Below are 22185 nucleotides of genomic sequence, written 5' to 3'. Positions count from 1 at the left end.
CTAGCTGAGGAACCCATGGAGGACAGATGGGCACTGAGTCCCACCCCTAGCTGAGGAACCCATGGAGGACAGATGGGCACTGAGTCCCACCCCTAACTGAGGAACCCATGGAGGGCAGATGGGCACTGAGGTCCACCCCTAACTGAGGAACCATTGGCCACTGATAGCTGTTGAAGAGGGAGACTTTTCTTTCAGAATGTGGCTCTTGGTAGGTCAACCACACTCCCATGGATGGCTCCAAATCTACCTCATTTTCTCTAAGGCTGCATCTATAACTGAACCTGGAGCTCACTGATTTGGCGGGAGTAGATGGCCAGTAACTCCCAGGGTTCTGCTCCTTTACCTCCTAGAAGCTGGGGTTACAGCAGACATAACCATGTCTTTTTTGTGGCTGTTGGGGGGTTCTGAATTCTGTTCTTTTTTTGTATACAGCAGGCTTTACCCATGAGCCATCTCCATAGCCCCTGATTCCCAGGAACCTTAAAAGCATTTGTCACTGTTGTTTCAGGCATGGCTGCCTGACCCTTACTGTTTTTCCTGGCCCTTGACTTGGTTGTGTTTCCTCTGTAGTCATCATTAGCCTTGCAGTGAAACAAACGGCCTCACCCTTGGGAACCCTTCTGTCCTCAAAGAAATCGCTGCATCTCACGTCTACACTTTCTGTCAGCAGTAGAAACGCTCTCTTCATCCTTCATTTTTTCTTCCCCCTCCGTTCCTTCTGGACGTGTTATCTATGGACTGTGTTGTTTCTCCATGCACATAGCATGGCTCATGGGTGACACTTCTGTAGCTAAGCGACATTGCTTCGTTCATTCTTAGGCACAACCAGTATTGTCTGAATTCTGGGAGGAAGGCCAGTTACTCTCCTCAGGCAGAGACCAGGGCCTTTGGTACATACTCTTGGAAAAAGAGGGATGGAAGGGTGGAATTGTATATTTTAGTGATTTTCCCATCCTTGTCCTTCCTACTCCTGGTGGTTCCTCATGTATATGTTTTGCTGGGTGACATTAGATTATTTCCTTCTTTTCCACAGGGAACGATGATGTGGGAGTAGGTCCCACCAGATTATTATCCTAGGATAATTAAGTCCATCTTTGCACATGTTTTCATTATTCCTAAAACTTTTTGGGTATCTCTCTACTAGAATTTAGTAATTCATTTCAGTCATATTTTCCTTGCGAATAAGTATTGGTTGAAAGGTTTCTGTACCCCAATATTGGATTCTTCTGCCAAAGTAATAAATCAGATCAGGCCAAATTAATGAGTCTGGGTTTAATTCGAGCAAACCGTTCCCTGGGTGGTTCTAGTAGAAAGAAAACAAACCACAAGGGGAAACCACGTGGCAAGTCAGGGAACCTCATCTTAAATAGCCTGTGGGTGTGGTCCTGGGCATCTCCTGTGGAGGAGCCGCCCTTTCTAGGGCTTTCTGAGACAGGGCAGGGTTTGGAGTCAGGGGGAGGGGGAGGAGGCCCGAGACGGAGCTCCACCCAAACTTTGGTAACGTATTTACTTATTCTGTTACATTTTGGAAAAATCCTAGTTAGCAGGTTTGAAAACTCATTTGTTCTTATTCGAGACTTGCCAAAGATCTGAAAGGTAGGAGTTGTTAAAACTTAATTCTGCTGCATAAAAACTGAAAACAATTCCAAGTGATGGATGCATCTCTTCTTTGCAGCCTTCTCTGAACCCCGGAGGATGCCAGTCCTCCGATGTGGTCCTACTGAACCACTGGAAGGTGAGGAATTTCGAAGTCCAGCGTGGAGACATTGTGTCACTGGTGTAAGTAACCCGGAAACTTTCTGTATTTGCATTTCTGCGCATCGGGATTTCACTGATAATTTACTGCTGATATTTGGCCAGTTATGAAATTAATGAGTCCATTTTAAATACGATCAGTATTGATATATAGCAATGATCAAAAAGGTTTTTTTTTTTTTACTTAATACATGTCAGTTGGATGACATAATTTGTAAATTTTGTTTAATGAAATGTTGAGTTGATATTATTTTGCAGTATTTTACAATTTTGCATCTTGGTAAGCAAACTTATGTGCTACGTTTTACTACTTTTGGAAAGAAACCATTATTAGGAGATGATAATTATGATATAAGATGCAATGGTACTTGTGTATGTTGTGATTTTACCTGGGGAAAAAAAGTTTGAAATATTAGTTTTCTGGACTTCTGTTTGCATCAAAAGATGGCGCTGTTTCTCTGTTAAACGTTGTGGCTGGGCGGGACTAAAGATTGTACCCGAGGTTGGCTGTAGAGGAGTGTCAAAGTGTCCATAACTGACACGGTGACATAGTGCACTTCTGCATGTGCTTGAGTGGTTTATAGTCCAAATTTTGATTTGTTTTTTAAAAAAATAAGCCTACCTAGAACAGACTGCAGCAGACCTTGCTTAATTCATTCTGGCTGGAGCTGTTTCTAAAAGCTGTTCTAGTAGGATGTTTGTTCCAGAGGCCAGCACAGGGAGCTGCAGCTGATGTGGTACTCTGAGTGTTTATTTTCGCGACCAGAAAACCTACTATTGAGTGAGAAGCTTTCTCTTCCCCAGTCATTCCTTTCTTTTGAGCTGGAACGAGATTTTTTTTTTTTCTTGTTGGATGATAATTTCAATAGGTAGAATAATCCAGTATCAACTTGCTCGTCTTTACCTGTAGACAATTTTACTGCTGGACACAGGTATTCTGTAAGTGTGTCTCCTTCAAGACTGCTCTTACCAGGGTTCATTTGAAACCACATTACCTACATCTGGTCAGTAGGTAATGGGATACAGGGGAGTGGAATGATGGCAGACAGCCAGGGATGGGATTTAAACGCTTCTGAGGTTCTGAGTATTTTCTTTAATGTTAATCTACTCTTTGGAGTGTACGTTTACTTTGTCATTCAGTGCAGTGTGTTTTTGCTACCCTCTGATAAGCCTCTCCGCGTGGAATAAGCCTATCATGTCTACATTGTTTTTTGCCTTTGGTTTGACAAGTTTGCATCCTCACTTAGTTCTTGACAAAGAGGATACCCACCCAAGAGAAAGAAGCCATGTAACAGTGGGCAGCTGGGCAGTCCTCTCCCCCTAGGAAAACAAGCTGGCTGTCTCTAAGCAGGCAAATTTGAATAGGGCATCGAAAACTGTGAGATGGCTCCTTGAAATTCAGGGTTGGGCGGTCCTTGGACTTCCCACAGGTCAGGGAAACCTGATTGTTCTTCAAGCTGATGAGGGAGAGGGACTTGATCGGGGGAGGGGGAGGGAAATGGGAGGCGGTGGCGGGGAGGAGGCAGAAATCCTCAATAAATAAATAAATTAAAAAAAAAAGAAATTTTGAGCATACAGAAGTGAAAAAAAAAAAGAAATTCAGGGTTGTGAGTCCATAAAAATATCCTGACCTACCATCATTTATTTCTAAAGGAAAACACAGCTCTTTTAGGTAATTGTTATAGTGATTGATATTTATTATACAAATTAATGTAAATGAACATTTGTATTCCAATCAGGATTAGGAAATTATAGCTACTGCAGGTGAAGCACATTATTTATTTATTTAGTCTTTTGAGACAGGGTTTCTCTGTGTAACAGGCCTGGCTTTCTGGAACTCACTCTGTAGACCAGGCTGGCCTGGAACTCAGAGAGATCCGCCTGCCTCTGCCTCCCAAGTGCTCGGTTAAAGGTGTGTGGCACTGTGTCCTGCTGGTGAAGCACATTTTTAACGCGTCAGTGCTGTATCTGCATCATATAGAGATGCCGTAACTTCATTTCATATACTCTGTCGCTAGCAGGCCTCGTTTGCATAAAAGAACACTTAGTGTTGGGATTATGTTATTCAACAACAAATATTTATTAAGCCAGTCCTGTGCTGGCTGTTTCAAACTTAGTTTGGTTGTCTATTCTTTAGCTTGAGGTTTTACTATAAAAGCTATATCATGTTATGGTATTTTCTGACTAGTTTTATGAGCAAACTGCTTTCGGACATATGTCCTTATATTTTCCTACAATCTGTAGACTACTTCATTTGAAAAGATCGGTGTTGGTGTGATAAACTTTCACCTATATATTTAATCCATGCCAAGCAACACTGAATACTTGGTTCCTACAAAAAGCTCCTCTGTAACTTTTAATATGGAGGATAATTTTTATTGCTTTGTTGAGAGATTGTTGACCAAGGCTGTTTCTCAAAGCTTTCAAGACAGGTCTGAAGGGGAGCAGGTATGCCCTGGAGTACGCCTCCTTATGTCTCTTTCTCTTTTCCTGTCTTTTTCTTTTTGAACCGTTGGTCCCAGTGGAGTTATTGTTTAAGCATATTATTCAGTTATGTTAATTCAAGAGGAATATTTACCTAGTCACATGAAAGACAAGGCACAGTATCATTCGCTGTCATTAAGTCCTTAGTATTACTGAGTATGTGTAGGTGGCACTGTACTCTCTTAATGGATTTGCAGTCTAATAGTAGTGCTTAAGGTGGATTTTCTATACCTTGGAATTGACTTTTTATTAACCTGTGTGATGGCCTTACTGCAATTGGCTTAGCATAGGAATCACAGTTTCTCAAAGAATATATCACCTAGCAAGTCCAATGGGATAGAGATGCTTTATAGTAAATCTTAAATAATCACATTTATGTTTGAATGTTTTATTCTGAAATAACATTAAACCTAAAGAAAGCCTGTATAGTAGTATAGAGAGTGCCCTTCTACCTCTTCCACTGTGAATAAAATCGTACACAATCAAAGTAAAGGTACAGTTATTCAATGTAGGAAATGCCATTGATAGAACATGTTTAACTGTGTGCTTTAGTCATTCACCAGCCTTTTGACTAATAATCTTTTAGATTTCCCTGGGCCAAAGCATATTGCATTTTATTTTATTTTTCATTTCACTTTGGTCTTCTCTAGCCTGTGACAGTTCTTTAGTGATTTTGTCTTTTATGAACTTAACACCTTTGACGTTACTGGTGAGTTGCTTTTCAGAACGAGGCTCTGCCATCACAGTTTTCATGGCTGTTCAGCTTTTGAATGGGGGTGGGAGTTGCTGAGGAAGGCACAGCAATGCTGACAGCTGAATAAAATGGAGACTCAGGCAGAAAAGGCAGCATGGCCAGTGGGTAGATGGGGGAACTGATTATAGGGTCAGTTTTTTTAAATTTACAACCCCACCACTTACCCCCGTGCTTTTGGTTCAGTGTTTTTTTTTTTTTTTTTTTTTTTTTTTTTTTTTTTTGGCGGGGGGGATTGAGACAGGGTTTCTCTGTGTAGCTTTGGTGTCTGTCCTGGAACTAGCTCTTGTAGACCAGGCTGACCTCCAACTCACAGAGATCCTCCTGTCTCTGCCTCCCGAGTGCTGGGATTAAAGGTGTGAGCCACCACCATCTGGCTTATTGTTTTAGCTATAAGTCCCCCCATATGTATGTTCTACAAGCTTGGATAATGACTAAAAGGGTCTATGGCTTTTAGAAGTGAGCCAAATCTACAGCCGCTAGGAAATAAGGTGTGGGAACTGTGCAGCTTGGGGAAAAGGCTAAAGAGTGTAGCAGAGGTAGGCAGGTAGGAAGGAAGAAGGGCTGGATTTCAGATTATCTTAGTTAGGGTTTTTCTTGTTGTAAAGACACACCATGACCATGGCAACTCTTAGGAAGGAAAAACCATTTAATTGAGGTGGCTTATATTTTCAGAGGTTTAGTCCATTACCATCATGGAGTAACTTGGTGGTATGCAGGCAGACATGGTGCTGGAGAAGGAGCTGAGAGCCCTATATCTTGACCTGCAGGCAATAGGAAGTGGTCTGAGACACTGGGTGTAGCTTGAGCATAGAAGACCTCAAAGTCCACTCCACAGTGACACATTTCCTCCAACAAGGCTATACCTCCTATAATGCTACTTCCTATGAGTTTATAGTCCAACCACCACACCGATGTTGGCTTAAAGTACTGTCGTAGAAGGTTGCTGTGAGGACTTCTCACAAGCTGCCATCTGTCTCCTCATCAATCTAGACATTGTGCTAAGTATTCTGACTTTTCATTTCATCCTCATCCCACTGTCTATAGGAAGTTGCTTATAGCATCATGGAATTCAGAGCAAGCACGTGACTAATGAGGAACAAAGAGAGATCTGGCCTGGGTACACATGATGCGGACCTGTGCTCCTTGATTTCTGGGTCCGTGTAGCAGGCCACATTCAGTGGAACTGCTGCTGTTCGTGTAGATGATAACAGTTTGGAGTCTCCTCGGCAAATCAGTGCATTAATTATCCCACTTGTTTACTTTTCCCTTTACATTTAGAGAATTTTAAGTCACCTCTGATATTCATTCTACTTCTCTTGTGGACAAAGCCAGGTTTAAACCTTTGCCATACAAGGTACTGTATCCCCGGAGTATGTCCCATGCCACTTCATTTTACAATTCAGAGTCTGAGGTGGAATCCAGGAAGGTGAATGCTGTATAGCCAAGGCTGGCTCTATAAGAGGTAAACCTCAGGCATTGGGGAGAATGCTGGGGTGATCAGGCCCAAAGACAAGCCATATAGTTTTAATACTGGCTGCTTCTAACTTTTAGTCCTGAAGTAAGCGTTCTGTATCTATTTTTATTTTTTTAATATTTATTTATTTATTTATTATATATACAATATTCTGTTTGTGTGTATGCCTGCACACAGACCTCATTACAGATGGTTGAGCCACCATGTGGTTGCCGGGAATTGAACTCAGGACCTTTTGAAGAGCAGGCAATCTCTCTTTGAGCCATCTCTCCAGCCCCCTGTATCCATTTTTATTGTATTATTTTGTTTTTCTCTGCTGTAGCGAGAGATCTGAAGAAGCAGCTTCAGGGCGAAAGGATTTAGTTTGTTTCAAGGTTTGTGAGAATCCAATGACAGGAAAAAAAATGGCAGCTAGAACTTGCGGATGAGGCAGTATGAGCTGGCTCATATGTGATCTGGGTAGATGAAGGTGCAGAAAGCAGAATAGAAAAAGGCTGGTCTGTACGCCTCACTATCTGTCCCCTGGTGACAGCCTTCCCTTCTAGGTGTCACTTTCTGAAGTTTCCCCAGACAGCAGCAGCATCAGCAGTCCTGGACCAGGTGTTCCAAACAGCTTGAGAGGAGATGTTTCACACTCAAACTATAACACCCCTTGTTTTAAAAATCAACACAGCAGGATAATATTATTATTTCCAGTTTATAGATAAGAGCACCGACGTCTACAGGGTAGGAGTAGTTTGCTTAAGGACAGAGTAAGTAAGCATCAGGCCCAGGTTAGAAGTGCGTTACGCCAAAGCCATCTAGGTAGCATCATAGTTAAGCATCATGGTACCTCCATGTGTGTTGTGATGGTGTAGCTGAGCAGCTTACCAGTTCTTGGCAAAGAAGTCACAAACTCTGGTGTATATGTTTTTCGTTATTCCTATTTCTGAAGCAAAATTACTATGTGATGATTCCTAAAATGTAGTCTCTTTATTAATAGTCCCAGGGCTTTCTTATGAGCCCGAGTATGGAAATGACTTCCAACAGCTGGCTCGTGATGTCAGCTGGCTCGTGACGTCAGCTGACTCATGACGTGTTAAACATTGGCTCTTTCTGACAGATGGCCAAGGTGGTGACGACATCTCCTGCAGTGAATATGAGCAGAGTTATGGAGATTTGAGCTGGAGAAATAGGTGAAACAGACGAGTCTTGGGGGGAAGAAAAAAAAGAGAGATAGAAAGGTTCTCATTTTCTTGTGTCTTAAGTTCTTGTAAATCTTTAAAGGTCCCCTGACCTACCAAGGGAAATTAATTGGAGCTTGCTAAAAAAGGAAACTCATGCTTTCTAACAAATGCCTAGAGCAATGATAGGACTGAATAATGACCTATAATTGTATTAAAAGCCAGTTGAGCTCGGAAAATATAACTGCATATACTTATCCGCTCTACTTGTTGGTGCGCATTCAGAATTTATTTTTGTCTAAACCAAACATTTTTTTTTTCTAAATTTGAAGGTAATTTTGCCCACCCAGAAAGGCAACAGCTTGCAGAGCAAGACTGTTAGGGTGAAAGGCCCAAGGTTCTAGCCTTTTATTGGTAATTGACAGTAAACTACTGTGAAGTGGAATCCTGCATCTCACTTGGGTTTGAAGAGAGTCAGTTCATGACACTTTACATTACCCGTAGTAATTTATTTTTATTACTAAGTCTATTTGCAAGTGATAATTTTCTGGAAAAATAGAGTGAGGTACAGCATTGTTGCTGTTGTTTGGTATAGATTTAACTGATTTTTGAAAGCTGTTCATGTGCATACAGAATTGCTGTCTGTAAAGCAAGCTTTAATAGAAGTTGGTTTCCTTGAGTAGATAAACTGCCTACACAATGCGTGTACATTTAATTATAATGAAACATTTTCTCAGTTCAAAATGTTTCAGTGATCATAAATTTCAATTTTGTCTTATGGGGATTTTATGGTGATATAACTATAGGCACTATCCATAGCCTCTGTCCATCCCATTTTATAAATACTGCATCTTATGAGAGATAAATAGAAGTTGTCACAGAAGGAAGTTGTGCAGGCCGCGTTCTGTGAGATACTGCATGCTTATAACTGTTTTTGTTTGCGTGGTGGAGGAGTGCAACTCGCCAGGAAACCGTTACTTAATTTAAAAAGGAAAACAAAGGCAACGTGCAAGACAGTATTATGGAGGGGCTGAGAGTACACATTGTGTGTTCCATGGAAGGGGATGTTGAGGAACAGCATATTGTAGAAGATCTGTGTGTGGGTGTGTGTGCATGCATGCATGTGTGTGTGTGTGTGCACGTGCCTGTGTGTGTGTGTGTATGCATGTGTGTGTGTGTGTGTGTTGAGGCCGGAAGAGGGGTTGGATCTTTTTGGAACTCCTTACAGGAGATTGTGAGCTGCTGTTGTTGGTCCAAGTTCTCTTATCCTCTCAGCCCCCATTCCTGAATCTGCGCAGTAATATTTTGAATTAGTTTAAGTAATAATGTGAACAGAATTAATTATGGTGTTCAAACAGTGAGTAAGTAGGTATCAAGCAGAAAAAAAAGCTGAAGTCAAATAAACTGCTATAGACATACAAATTTATCCTATGTACTTTTGAAGCCAATAGTAGAATCTGGATCCATATCTAAAAGTACTCCACTAAGATCAATAAGAACAGATTTCTACTCCTGGCTTTATTATTTTAGTAATTATATTTCAGCTAAGTCAACTTTTAGAAAAATGAGAAAACACATTGTAGGGTTATCAGAGATATTTGAATATATACAAAGGGGTAAAGGTTCCAGAGTGAAGGAAACACGTCAAGGTGAGCGTGTTTGGTACCACTTTCCTTTCATTTTCTCAGTTGGTAAGCATCACTGGCTGTTAGGCTAGGAAGCTACAAGTGGTAGCCAAAGTAGTTAGATGCTGGCTACAATTTTTTTAAATTATTTTTTTTATGTTATATCCTGGCTGCAGTTTCCTCTCCCTACTCTCCTCCCAGTCCTCTCTCCCTATCCCCCTTTGCTCCTATCCCCACACCCACTCCTCCTCCATTTCTGCAGAAGAAAGGGCAGGCCTCCCATACACGTCAACAAAACTTGGGATATCAAGTTGTAAGACTAACATCTCCTCCAGTATTCAGGCTGAGCAAGGTGACCCAGTATGAGGAATAGGGTTCCAAAAACCAGGAAAAGAGTCAGAGGCAGCTCCTGCTCTGACTGTTAGGAGTCCCACAAGAGGACCAGGTGACAACTGTAACATACGTGCAGAGGTCCTAGGTCAGTCGCATGCATGCTCCCTGATTGTTGATTCAGTCTCTGTGGACCCCTCTGAACTTAGGTTAGTTGATTCTGTAGTTTTCTTGTGCTCTTTGGCCCATCTGGCTCCTCCAATCTTTTCTCCCCATTTTGTGCAGGATTCTCTGAACTCCTTCCAATGTTTGGCTGTGGATCTGCATCTGTTTCCATCAGCTGCTGGATGCAGCCTCTCTGATGACAAGTGGACCCGGCACAATCTATGAGTATAGCAGAATATTGTTTTTTTTTGTTGTTGTTTAATTTATTTATTTATTGAGGATTTCTGCCTCCTCCCCGCCACCGCCTCCCATTTCCCTCCCCCTCCCCCGATTAAGTCCCTCTCCCTCATCAGCTTGAAGAGCCATCAGGGCATCAGGGTTCCCTGCCCTGTGGGAAGTCCAAGGACCGCCCACCTCCATCCAGGTTTAGTAAGTTGAGCATCCAAACCGCCCAGGCCCCCCCAAAGCCAGCACGTGCAGTAGGATCAAAAACCCATTGCCCTTGTTCTTGAGTTCTCTGTAGTCCTCATTGTCCGCTATGTTCAGCAAGTCCGGTTTTATCCCATGCTTTTTCAGACTCAGGCCAGCTGGCCTTGGTGAATTCCCGAAAGAACATCCCCATTGTCTCAGAATGTGGGTGTACCCCTCGCGGTCCTGAGTTCCTTGCTCGTATAGCAGAATATTGTTAGGCATCATTATACTGACATTTTTTTTTTTTTTTTTTTTTTTTTGTCCAGTTGTGTTTGGTTCTTATCCTAAGTCTCTGGGTCATCCAGCCTGTGGGTCACGGTGCTCCAGGCAGTGTCAGGGATGGGCTTACACTTTCCTGGCATGGATTTTAGGCTGGACCAGTCATTGGTTGGCCACTCCCTCAATCTCTAGGCTTCCCTCACCCAGCACATCCCTTGGCAGGACCGACTGTAGGTCGAAGGTTATGTGGCTGGGTTGGTTTTTGGAAACAGTTTTTGGCAGTTTTATTATGCTGAAAGATCATAAGTTATAGTTCAGAAAGTATGTTGGGGTTGCAGAGAAAATAATCCAAGCTTTTGCTTGGATCTTAGCAGGTAGGAAAAACTACAGAGACACTTTTAATTTATAAAAATTAAAATACAACCTCTGAATTTTAAGGTGATATGCCTTTATTTTTATTGTCATTGCCAGAAAAAGCAAATCTCATGCAGAGTTTTTATTATTATTTATTTTTTTAGTGCAATACCTGGCATTTAATATACTGTATATCAGAACGTGACCTAGAAAAAGAAAATTTAGACAATGAATAAATGATGTAGATGACTGTGTAGCAGTCAATATAGTGTCATGGTCAGCTATGGGCTATCATATAATCATAATCAATACATTGAAAATGATGAAAGAATGTATAAGTTCACAAAAAAATTCAAGGATTCCACACATGGAAACTGTTGCAAATTCCTTTAGAATAATGGTTGGTTTGGCAGGAAGTTAGAGCCCTGTGGGAGGCGAGACCTGATGGCATGTGTAAGGGGAAGTATGTATGTCATCTCTGGAGCACTGAAGGAAAGGACCTGGTGAGTGCTTTACACAAAACCGGCCTCCATCTAGGGCGTCCCAGAGGAAGGGGAGAAAGAGAGTGTGGGGAAAAAGCTCTCTGTGAATAGAGGAAGGCCAGTTTTAAAAAGTAATGAAAGACACGACTCACAGGTTCTAGAAATTTTTATCAGGGTACAATAACTAACAGTGCATTTTAGTCACATGATTGAATAACAAATATCTCAAAAGGCAAAAGTGTCATATATCACTGAAGCAAACAAACAAAATAGCAGATGTTACTTCACAGAAGGCAGGAAAAATCTTTATGGCTGCTTGAAAGTAATAAAAAAATCTTTCCAACAGAGTTTGAATATAAAAGAAAGATCCTTCACCGTGACACGGAAGCTCTCAACCCAGGCCGAGCTCTCCCGTTGGACTTCATTTACAAAGCAAGTCAAAGTGTGAGGAATTTCAAGATGATAAGCTCAGAGCATTAGGACTCAAGGATGGTGGGGAGGATTGTTTTGTCATGAATGCCCTAACCCCTACCCCCTCCCAACATTGTGCCTTAAAAAAAAAACCAAACCATAAAGTCCAGTTTGTGTCGCCTATACAGTCGTGGGAATGGGGCCATCTACTAGAGTATGTGGCCATTAGGGGCCACACCACCAGAGTATTTACATTTTTTTCTGTCTTGTAGTTATTACTGTCTTTCTTGTCAGCTTGAGATGCATTTCTCACTAGCAAACACACTGCCCACTTGCTCTTCCAAAAGAGCGGCACCCCAGTACATGTGCTGTTTCAGGGTTCACACCCTGCAAAGGTGGAGGGAGTCTTAAACCTGCCCTTACACATAGATTCACGTGATCAAGGTCAGTAGTTACCTTCCAGTTTTCTCCGTCTGTAAGGAAAAGACACTGTGTTTGCTGCGTGGAAGTGACAGTTGCTAGAAAATGTGTCAGTGACTGATAAGAAACGGGAGGGGTTTAGAGCAAGAGACTCTAAAGTTACAGGAGTTTAGGAGCTCAGGAGAAAATAGCTCTTTCCCAAAGTGAAGGACTATACCTTTAAGAAATGTTTATTTCCATTAATGAGAAGCTTCAGTGACCCGTATTATGGACTGTTCTCTTTTGCATAATATAGTGACAGATTTACTCAAATTCAGAGGCCGCATTAATATTTACGGACAGCACAGCTGTAAACTTCACTTTATTAAAACACATATGGATGGTAAAATTGCGGACGGAGGAGCTGGCTCAGTTTGGTTTGGCTACGGATATGCTAATTATAATTCAGCATTCTGCGCTTTTAGAGGTCATAAGTTCCGTGGCAAAGATTTGTGTACTTGGCATGCTGAAAAGTCACAACCGTTCGGCAGGAAACAATTTAGTGTGACTAGTCTGTCTCACATACATCTCACCATCTAGTTAAATAAGGATCATTAAAGCATTCCAGGCTTATTAAACATTCATTATGCTATGAGAGGATCCGTAAAGAGCAGTCAGAACGTGAAGAAGTAACCGGCAGGCTGTGGCCATAGTGGCAGCATGCTAACCGAGTTAAGGAAGGGAAGGACTGTGAGTCACAGAATGGATCCAAATTTGGGCAAAAAGGATTTGTAATAAATCAAGGAGAGAAATTAGTTAATAAAGAAAGGGGCCAATTATCAGCAAAGGAGGAGGGTGTATTTAATGCTTCTAAATGGAAGGTTAAACTGCTTTGGTGAACTTCAGTTTAACAAAAAGGAGAAAAGCAATATGGATAATTAGGAAATAATAAGATCATACTGGAACAAAGTCAGAAACTTGCCTTGGGTGTTAGCGGAACATTGGCTAATGAACTCACCCTCCTGAAATTCTCTCTGCATGTTCACTTTTGCTCTAGAAGGGGGGCAGGTGATGTTTCTCGTTTTTGAGGAGGTCTCATTCTCTGGCACAATTCATCATAATGTAATTTTAAGGAGACAAATACTGAAATAGAAAAAAAGAATTTCTTGTGCCTAGAATTTCTTTGTGCTGCTGATCAGTTCTTAAATTTGAGTTTACTTCCTGTCCTGTTTGGGTATAGCATTGCCGCTAAGGACGGTCAGCTTGATGGGTCCATAAGAGCGATTTGGCCTCGGAGACTGGGCCTTGTCTCCATGTAGCACAGTTCAGGCTCAATTAAAAAACACTTCGGTTATAAAGAACGGTGAAAAAAAGATTTTCTACTCCCTTATAGTTATTTATAGAATTCACACCTGTGTGGTTATTCAAGTACTAAACATCATGCAAATAGATTTTTGGCCATTTTTTTTTTTTTTGCAGTTTGAACTTTATGTTCCTATGAACTTTGAATTATGAGAAGGTTTTGGACATTGTTTCCAGAATCAATATCAGATACTATGACCTCTGTCCTAATGATGAGTTAGGAAGAAAAGTACCCCAATAATTAAATTCAGAGATGATTATAGATTTAAAGATGGTATGAATAAGAATTCAGGCTTGGTTTATGATGGTATGTTCAGGAAAAGGTCATTTGATATATAAAGAAATATTTTCTCTAATTGTGACCTTTCTTTTGTCATTGATATTTTTATAATTAGCTTGTCGTTTGTTAGACGTTATATCAAACATAGTTCAGTTGTACATTGACATCTAGGGGAACATGAAAGACTTTCAGAATGTTAGCAACATTGCCCCATGATGACAGATCGGTAGTAACTCAAGGGGTGGTCATCATTATGTAGTCAGAAGGATTGGATCAGGTGCCAAGAGGCCAGGTTCTAGGCTCACTTGATTATGTGTTAACTAACTTGTCAGTTAGCATCTGCAGATCAGTTTTCCTTTCATGGTACTGGGAGTTGAACCCAGGGCCCAGATGTTGCTCACATGACATAAGCTCTGAGCGCTGAACTATGCCCCTTGCCCCCGTTTTCATCATCCGTGAAATAAGGGATGACTTCTGCTAACGTCCACAGTGAGCTTTAACTTGTCACAAACACAAGTTAAATTTGTCTTGTCTCTATCCTAGTTTATAAATATAATTCATTATAATGGTTTATTGTATTTAAAAATACTGACAGTTCCTCTAGCAAATGTTTTCCATGTGCTTGTTTTGAGCACAGAGTTGGCCTCTGTCAATGCAACAGTAAAGAAAACGGACAAAAGCGTCCGTTCTTGGGACTTACTTCTGCTGGGTAGAGCATGTTGAAGAAGATACATTTAAAATAGTCATTTTTTTGAAACTTGTCACAAATGTGGCCTGTGGGCACATGATTCCGGCAGTTTGCTATTCGCTATGTTAGCAATTGTCAAGCCCGTAGCGCACCATTTCCTAATTCCACACACAGTTGGACCATGGCTAACTTGAAATTGGCTCTGAAGGTAATAATTGCATGATGCAGATTAATGGTGTGCCTTCTCTGCAGACGAGCTTCCCCCAGTGCTGCTCAAGCCCTCACCTCAGAACTCTGCTCCAGCTTCTCACCTCTTCAGGCTAACCTTCTTTGTACAGTGCCCAATGTCAGGTGTTAGAACCGAGGGCCAGGCGTCGTCTCTAATCATGTGTGTTGTGTGGTCAAGGCATGGCGGAGCCTGATGCGTGAGCTTAACTGAAAAACTACGATGTAGTAACTGAAAGAAGTGAGCGACTGGAGTGGAGGAGCAGAAGGAAAGAGGTGGGAACTGAAGCTGGATTTTAAAGAGGGGTGGTCCATACCAGAGAAGAAAGAAGCCAGAGCTAGAAATGGCACGCATAAGGGAATGGTCACACAGGTAAGGGGTGACTAGTTCTGTAGGAATTGGACAGAATCAAAGCTTCCTGTCCTAAGCTTGTATGAGAGAAATCCAAACACAGTCAGACTTTCCCTCGTAGCACAGGTGCAACACTGTGATTGAATTTCTCAACATTATCTCTTTGTGATGCAGAATTAATAATAACCCTTTCTAACAAATTATAGACTTTATGCCATGCAAAAAGCCCATCACATGTTACTTTTGGTAAATATGTCCTAGCACATGGGTACTGAATCTACCATTGATGTGCGTGCATCTAATCACTATTAGCTGTCATTACCTTAAAAGTAGGAACGGCAGGGGCAACGGCTGTCTTTAGCTTCACGCCACAGTATTCTGTACTGAGAGGAGAGGACACAGACAGTGCTGAGCCTCTGCTCTGTGGGAGGTAACAGCAGGGAGGGGACAGGAGTTGAGAGTGCACTGGCTTCGGAGTAGGTGAACACATTGCCCGAAGTAACGTGAAGGAGCACCATGTAAGGTGAAGGAAAGCACGCAGACCAAACCCTAGAAAAGCCGTCACCTGTGCGTGTCTGACTCCACTCGCCACCGCCCAACCTCTCATCCTTGTGAAGACGTACAGAGGTGATAGGCCACTGAGAAGGGAGGCAGCATTATGATTTTTTTTATCAGTCATGCCATTTGGTATACCAATAATAGTTTCACGAGAGAGAACCGAGGATATCTCTGCAGAGCGGAGTGAACATATCGGACCAGAAATCCCTTTACTCCCTTAATCAGCTCTGCACATGGCTGGGGACAGTAGATCTAGGAAAGAACTAACTCTCAGGATCAGCTTGTTAATAATTAGCAAGAACAGAATTTAGTTTCTTTATTACTAATGAATTGATTAATTTAGCCCATGATGGCCTTGATTTGAAATCCTGGATACTCTTGTCTCAACCTCCTGAGTGTTGGGACTTTAGGTAGGCACCACCATACCCGACTTCTGTTTTTATTTGTGTTTTAGATAGTTATGCTTTTTTGTTTGTTTTGTTTTTGAGACAGGGTTTCTCTGTAGTCCTGGAATTAGCTCTGTGGTTGATCTCATAGAGATCTGCCTGCCTCTTTCTCTGCCTCCCAAATGCTGGGATTAAAGGCATGCACCACTACTGCCTGGCCACCTGTGCTTTTTAAGTGGAAAGAATAATGATAAGCAGATTTTTGCTAAGTTACAGTAGGTAGAAATTTTGGTTGGTAATTGTTACGGATGGGCCTGAATTTGTGGTTGAAGTCCACCATAATGTTCCAGTGAGGCTTCCATAGCTTCTTCAGTAAGATAGGACTTTAAATCATACCAGAATTTGACAGACCATATTGTATAGGTTGTAGCTTTACTTCCAACTTTGTAACTTTTATCTTTTCATGAATATCAGTCTAAGAAGCACTATTAGGTCTTCCTTGTCACTGCCAAATGGCGGAGGATAAAGATGATGAAATTAATTGAATTTTTCCTGATAAAGTATTCCCTTTTTTGTACTCTTTTAATGTATAGACTAATCAAAAATGGACATTGTTTGACCTTGCCATGTTGGAGATGGATGCATGGGGTTTCATTGGACTGTCCTCTTAAGTTTCTAAAATACGGCAAAATGTAGGTTTCCATAGCGACTTGGGTACCTGCATACATGCCCTGTGATTATCATATTCATCAGTACTGCTTTCTTGGTATTAGCCTTTGTTATTTCATGATCTTTATTTGAATGTCAAATTCATGTCGCTTCCAAATGGGTATTATTATTTAATCGTTTGTTTTCCTTGAGAATTTCATGCAATGTGTTTTTATCACACTATCTCCACTTCTCTGCCAACTTCCTCCAGATCCACTCCCAACCTCTCCATCCCTTCCAAACTCCTGCCCTCCCCCACCCCTTTCAAACTCCTGTCCCCCTTTCTCCCTTAAATAATCCACTGAGTCCAGTGTGTGCTGACCACAGCATGCTATTGGGTGTAGAGCAGGGCTTCTCAACCTTCCTCATGCTGCGACCCTCTAGTACAGCTCCTCATGTAGTGGTGACCCCAAACATATATTTATTTCCGTTGCTATTTTATAACTGTAATTTTGCCACTTTTATGAATTGTAATGTTAATATTTTTGTTTTCTGGTGGGCTTAGGAGACCCCCGGTGAGGATGTGTGACCCACAGGTTGAGAACCATCCACCGGAGTGTGTTTAATCTACTATGTGGCACACCACTAAAGAAAATAGTCTCGCTACCTACCAGAAGCCATTAACAGTCAACAGCTCTGCAGCCAGGAGCGGAGTTCTTAAGCACCTCCCTTCTCCATACTGGAGGGCTTGATCCCATGCACATTTCCTGCAGGCAAACACGCGTGCAGTCAGTTCATGCATGCAGTGGTCCTATCGTGTATAGAAAATACTGTTCTGCTCCTGTCTCCCCAAACCTCTGATTCTTCCTCTCTTTTTTTGACGCTCCCTGAGCCTTGGGAAGGGAGTATGACGTAGAAGTCTTGTTAGTGAATGAGCATGCCTCAGAATTGTTCTCTGTATTTTGGTCAGTTGTGAGCTTCTGTGTTTTACCAGTGAGAAAGCAATATGTAACACACGTAACGTTTTTGCCACGGTAATACTGGTGGACACTTCCCTATCCCACCCCATTTGTTACCACAGTTCTCAATGTTGGCAGCTGGGTGAGAGTGTTTTTTCTTGCAGTGTCCTCCGTAGTACCTTCTGGTACTGTGGAAGCTAGGTAGTCGGTAGGGAAGCCACCGGGACTCCCCTTTAAAAAGGTAAATGCTTGTATGTATAATTAATATCTGTATAGTTGAATTGGATTGAATTGAAATAAATTGGAACACACACACACAGAGTAAAAAAATATTAATCATGAGCTCCTATACTTTAAAACTTTCAGAGTTGAGCTACAGATTGGTGAAGAAAAGAATTAAATATGTTAACTGAGGTACTTTAAAGATGTTTTGGGATATGCTTTTTGCAAGTTGTTTTATTAAATGTGACACAGACCAAGCTGTGTATTTTGAACTTATAATCTATTTTAAAGTTGAAACCTTTTTTTTCCTGACTTTTCTGCAGGTAGAGTCAGGTGGAAAATCCATACTTTCTGTTCTAGTCTTCCGTTTGTTCCTCACTAGCTAGGTGACCAGAGTGAGCCATTTGATCCAGTAGGACATTAGTTTACTAAATGGTAAAATCGTTAAATTGCCCGGGCGACCTTTTTCATAATCATCTCCTTTAAGGTGATAGATCAGCATTGGCTCTGATGAACTCTTGGGAATACTATTCTCACATCCCAGTATTTATTTCCTATTATAAAGCCAGTCAACTATGTAGTTGTGAATCGTCTAGTTTCACGAGAGAATTTACACTAATAATGTAAAAAGGAATAGAGTAAAAATGAAAGAAAACCTAATTTTATGAAACTTGTTTACCACACTATATCCAAAGTCATTATACATAGAGTTTATTTTAAATACCCATGCTCCTAGACAGTCTTTATTTGAAATGCTAAATCCTGGACTCTGCTGTGGATCCCATACAGCACAGCTGGGACTCGGAAGCTCTCTGTCCTTCAAGGGCTTTGGGTTACTGATTTGGATTTGAGGCTGATGTTCTGGCACCCTCATATCTGTGCTGCCAAGCCAGATTTAAAACTTTTAGAGACACCTTTAGTTTCTCTCTTCCTCCTATCTAGGAACACGGCGATTTGTGTCATGATTTAAGACTGAATTTATATTTATTTCTAAACACCTGGCAATGGTAGCCTGCAGATTCTTTTTAGGTCCTGGAGTTGTTTACTCTCCCTGCCTGGCGAAATCTGAGTTTCCTTCTATCTCTAATTTTCTCAGCCACTCCTTGGACTAATTCCCAGACCTCCTATTGATAAGTCTAGTGTCTACAGTGTGACACTTTGTGCTTTTTTTTTTTTTTAGCAGAAATTGAGGTTGGGAGCATTTTCTCTTTTATGTTTTCTTTGTCCCTGAACACCTGGGCTTTCTTCTTGTGCTCGCTCAGCACTCTGACTGCTTCTTGGCCCCTTTCTTGCTCTTCTCTTTTGCCTTTGCCCACAGAGCTTGGCTTTCTTGCCTTCTAGAATTTTCTTCAAAGCTCTGGTCCTTGTGTTTTCCTGCTGTCTGTGTCATACCCGTGTATGCTGCAACTCCGTAGGCTCCTCCAGCTCAGCCTAGCACTCCCGCTCCTACTGGGGTTGTGCTCTTCCGGGTATTATCTCATGGTCATGTTTAGTCAAAAATCAATGTTAGAGGCTTTGCCTTTAACTCCTTGAGTTTCGTTACTCTCTGCATCCTAGTGGACAGTCTTTGGGGGTTTATCTACAGCATGTCTACTGAATATTCATTCTACTTTTCACTTTTTTTGTGGTACTATACTCTAAACACCCTTTTAATATTTCTCTCTTCTATAAAAACTCTTAAGACCTAAAGATATTTGCAATGATGTGATTTAAGGCTCCTTGATGGATACTGGAGGGAACTAGGTATCATGTGTAGCTAGTATGGCTTGCCGAATTCCTTCTACATAGTAGTAAGTGGTGGGTTTATATAAATGAAACTAGGTTAGCGAGCATGCATCTTGTCTCCTACAAAATATTGCTTGCATGGATGTTTTTGTTCGTGGGAAGTCAGTTGATAGCTTTCTACTAATAATGAATGGTGTACTTACAGATAAGCTTTCTGTACTTGGAAGCTAGTGTAGAGAACCATCTCAGTTAATCTGTGCAGCTCAGCTGACATTTATAGGAAAACAGTAGATCCCCTGATGGAAGCAAAGAGAGAGTAATCCCCATCGTGGCTGTAGCTGAGGTGAAAAGACTTACCTTGTTACCTGATCCTTTGTAGTTCCACTTTCTCCCCTCTCAATTTCTCTGGACCTGCATCAGATTTCATCTGGATAGGATGTCCCTTTTCAAAAACGTTTTATTTAATGTACAGAGAAATGGGGTTTACAGTGTCATTTTTATCCATATATATCATCGTACATTGTTTTTATTCTCCCCCCAAACAAGCCCCCATTTTCTCCCCCATACTTGCTGCTCCCCATTTCTGCTTGACCCCTATATACCATTAACCTTTCTTGTTTCACCCTTTCTGCCCTTTCGGCTGCGTCTTCCCTTTCATCTTTTCCTCTTTAATTTCTTTGTGTTTCTGTCCGTCTTTCTGTCTGTACAGAATTTATTATATATATTATTGCACTTATATATTTGAATCTAAGTTCTACATATAAGAGAAAACATACGATGTTTTCTTTCTGAATCTGGCTAGTTCTCTCTCTGTCTCCCTGTTGCATGGAGTCCCAGTGGGCATCAAACCCAGACTGTCTGTAGATGCACAGGGATGGCCTTGAACTTCTGGTGTTCCTGCCTCTCCCTCCAAGGGGAGGATGTTGGGCGTTCACCACCACTCTGCCTGGTGCAGGTCTACTTAGTTCTTTCCAGTGTGGTGCTTTCCTCCAAGCCATATAGTGCTGTCAATCTCATATAGTTTAATTGGAAACAGGCTTCTGTTGGGCAGCATCAAGGAGGAGGTTAAGTGTTGTTTGGAATTTGTTGCTTCTTGAGACCTTTAAGTAGTACTAACTATGCTGGGAAAATGGTTCTTGCTTCTACTTCTTGAGTGCTTAAAATATAACTGCTAATTTGAATGAGAACTAAAGGCCATAGCAACGAATATATTGTCAGCAGAAATATTTTTGCATAAGTAATGTTTGCTCTTATCTCAGAAAGAAAGCAAGGTAGCGGCTGATCCTCATGTATAGTAGGCTTACCGTCTCTGTGATTATTTTCTGTGTAGACATCAGATATCATTGAACTTTTATTGTGCTTAAACAGATCAGTAGGGTAGGAGGAAAAAGTGAAAAAGAGAAAACCCTTCAACTACAGCAGAATATTCCTTTTAAAATGAACGGCGCCTGTTGTACATCTGTGTATGTCTCTGAGACGTGTACATCCTAGGGTGGAAAGATTTGGGGCTTAGTGTGCGACTGGGATTGTTCCAACCACTTTACATACATTACTTAGTTAATCTCCCCAATAACCCTGTCAGGGAAGGCTTATTATCCAGGGAGGAAAATTAAATACCTAGAGGTTTTTCCCAGTAGTTACTCCAAAGAGCAAGAGAGGGATGGAGACCAGTGCCTCTGGGCTCTGCTACCCCACTATGAAATCTGTCAGTCTGTCTGGTTCCATGCTAATAAGATCTAAAGGCTTCCACTGCTCTTGCTGTTGTTTTGTAACAGGGTCTCACTGTTTAGTCCTATCAGGATTTGAACTTGCCACCCTCCTGACTCCATTATCCAAATAATGCATTTAGCTAGATCCTTTTGTTCAGCTAGAACCTTCTGTTTAGCTAGAACTTTCTGTTGTTATTTTATTCCTCCTTCATTTTTAAACATTTATTTATTTGTTTATTTAGTGAATGTTTATACATATAAACACACAGGGGCTGGGGACAAAGAGAAAGAGAGAGAGAGAGAAAATTGTGTGACAACCTACTTGCAGAGGTAAGCAATGTATGGGAGCCTGTTCTCTTCTACCGTGTGGGCTCCAGGGCTGGAATTCATGTTATCAGGCTTGGTAGCAAGTTCCCTGACCTGGTGAGCCATCTTTCTGTTTTTTACACAGAGATATAAGACTCATCTCTAAGTTGTGCAGTTTGTGCGATCCTGTATTTCTGATTTGTTAATTAATATTTACTTATAGAAGTATTTACACATAGTAACTACAGCTCCCCTCAGCTCTTTGTCTTTTGCTATAAACCTGCTTAGCTGAGGAGAGGTGAAGGAACTCCATAGACTTTATGCAGTCCCAGGTCACCCCTGTCTTTCTAAAAGAGTTTGCAAATGTGCAGGAGCAAGAGACACTCCAGTGAGAGGGGAGGACAGGACCTTGGCCAGCAGTCATTGCCAGCCTAGGTTTCAGGTATTAGGCCTAAGAGGAAAGTCGTGGTCAGCAAATCATATAATTTTATGATTTTATTTTGTGACTTATATTTGCATATGCAATTATTCATTTTGATGTTTATTTTAAAAGAAGATTGTGTAAAATACATGTATTTTAAAACATACATAAATGTAAAGATGCCTTTAAAACTCACTTCCTGAGTATCACACCCTACACTGTGTGCACGCTTCCTGAGTATCACACTCTACACTGTGT

The 22185-nt window shown here is 41.3% G+C and overlaps 1 protein-coding gene across 2 annotated transcripts in view; it reads left to right on the top strand.

Annotated features, from left to right (window-relative positions):
• Immp2l (inner mitochondrial membrane peptidase subunit 2) overlaps positions 1-22185 on the top strand; it is a 799387-nt gene that overhangs the window by 77891 nt on the left and 699311 nt on the right. For both annotated transcript variants that reach the window (XM_005343824.2, XM_005343825.2), the window contains exon 4: positions 1676-1779. In XM_005343824.2, the coding sequence (XP_005343881.1) occupies positions 1676-1779 (104 nt within the window). The remainder of the gene's footprint in view (positions 1-1675; positions 1780-22185) is intronic.

Source organism: Microtus ochrogaster, chromosome 1, assembly GCF_000317375.1.
Source record: "Microtus ochrogaster isolate Prairie Vole_2 chromosome 1, MicOch1.0, whole genome shotgun sequence".
In the NCBI taxonomy this organism is placed as follows: Eukaryota; Metazoa; Chordata; class Mammalia; order Rodentia; family Cricetidae; genus Microtus; species Microtus ochrogaster.
This window is presented reverse-complemented; position numbering and strand designations above follow the sequence as displayed.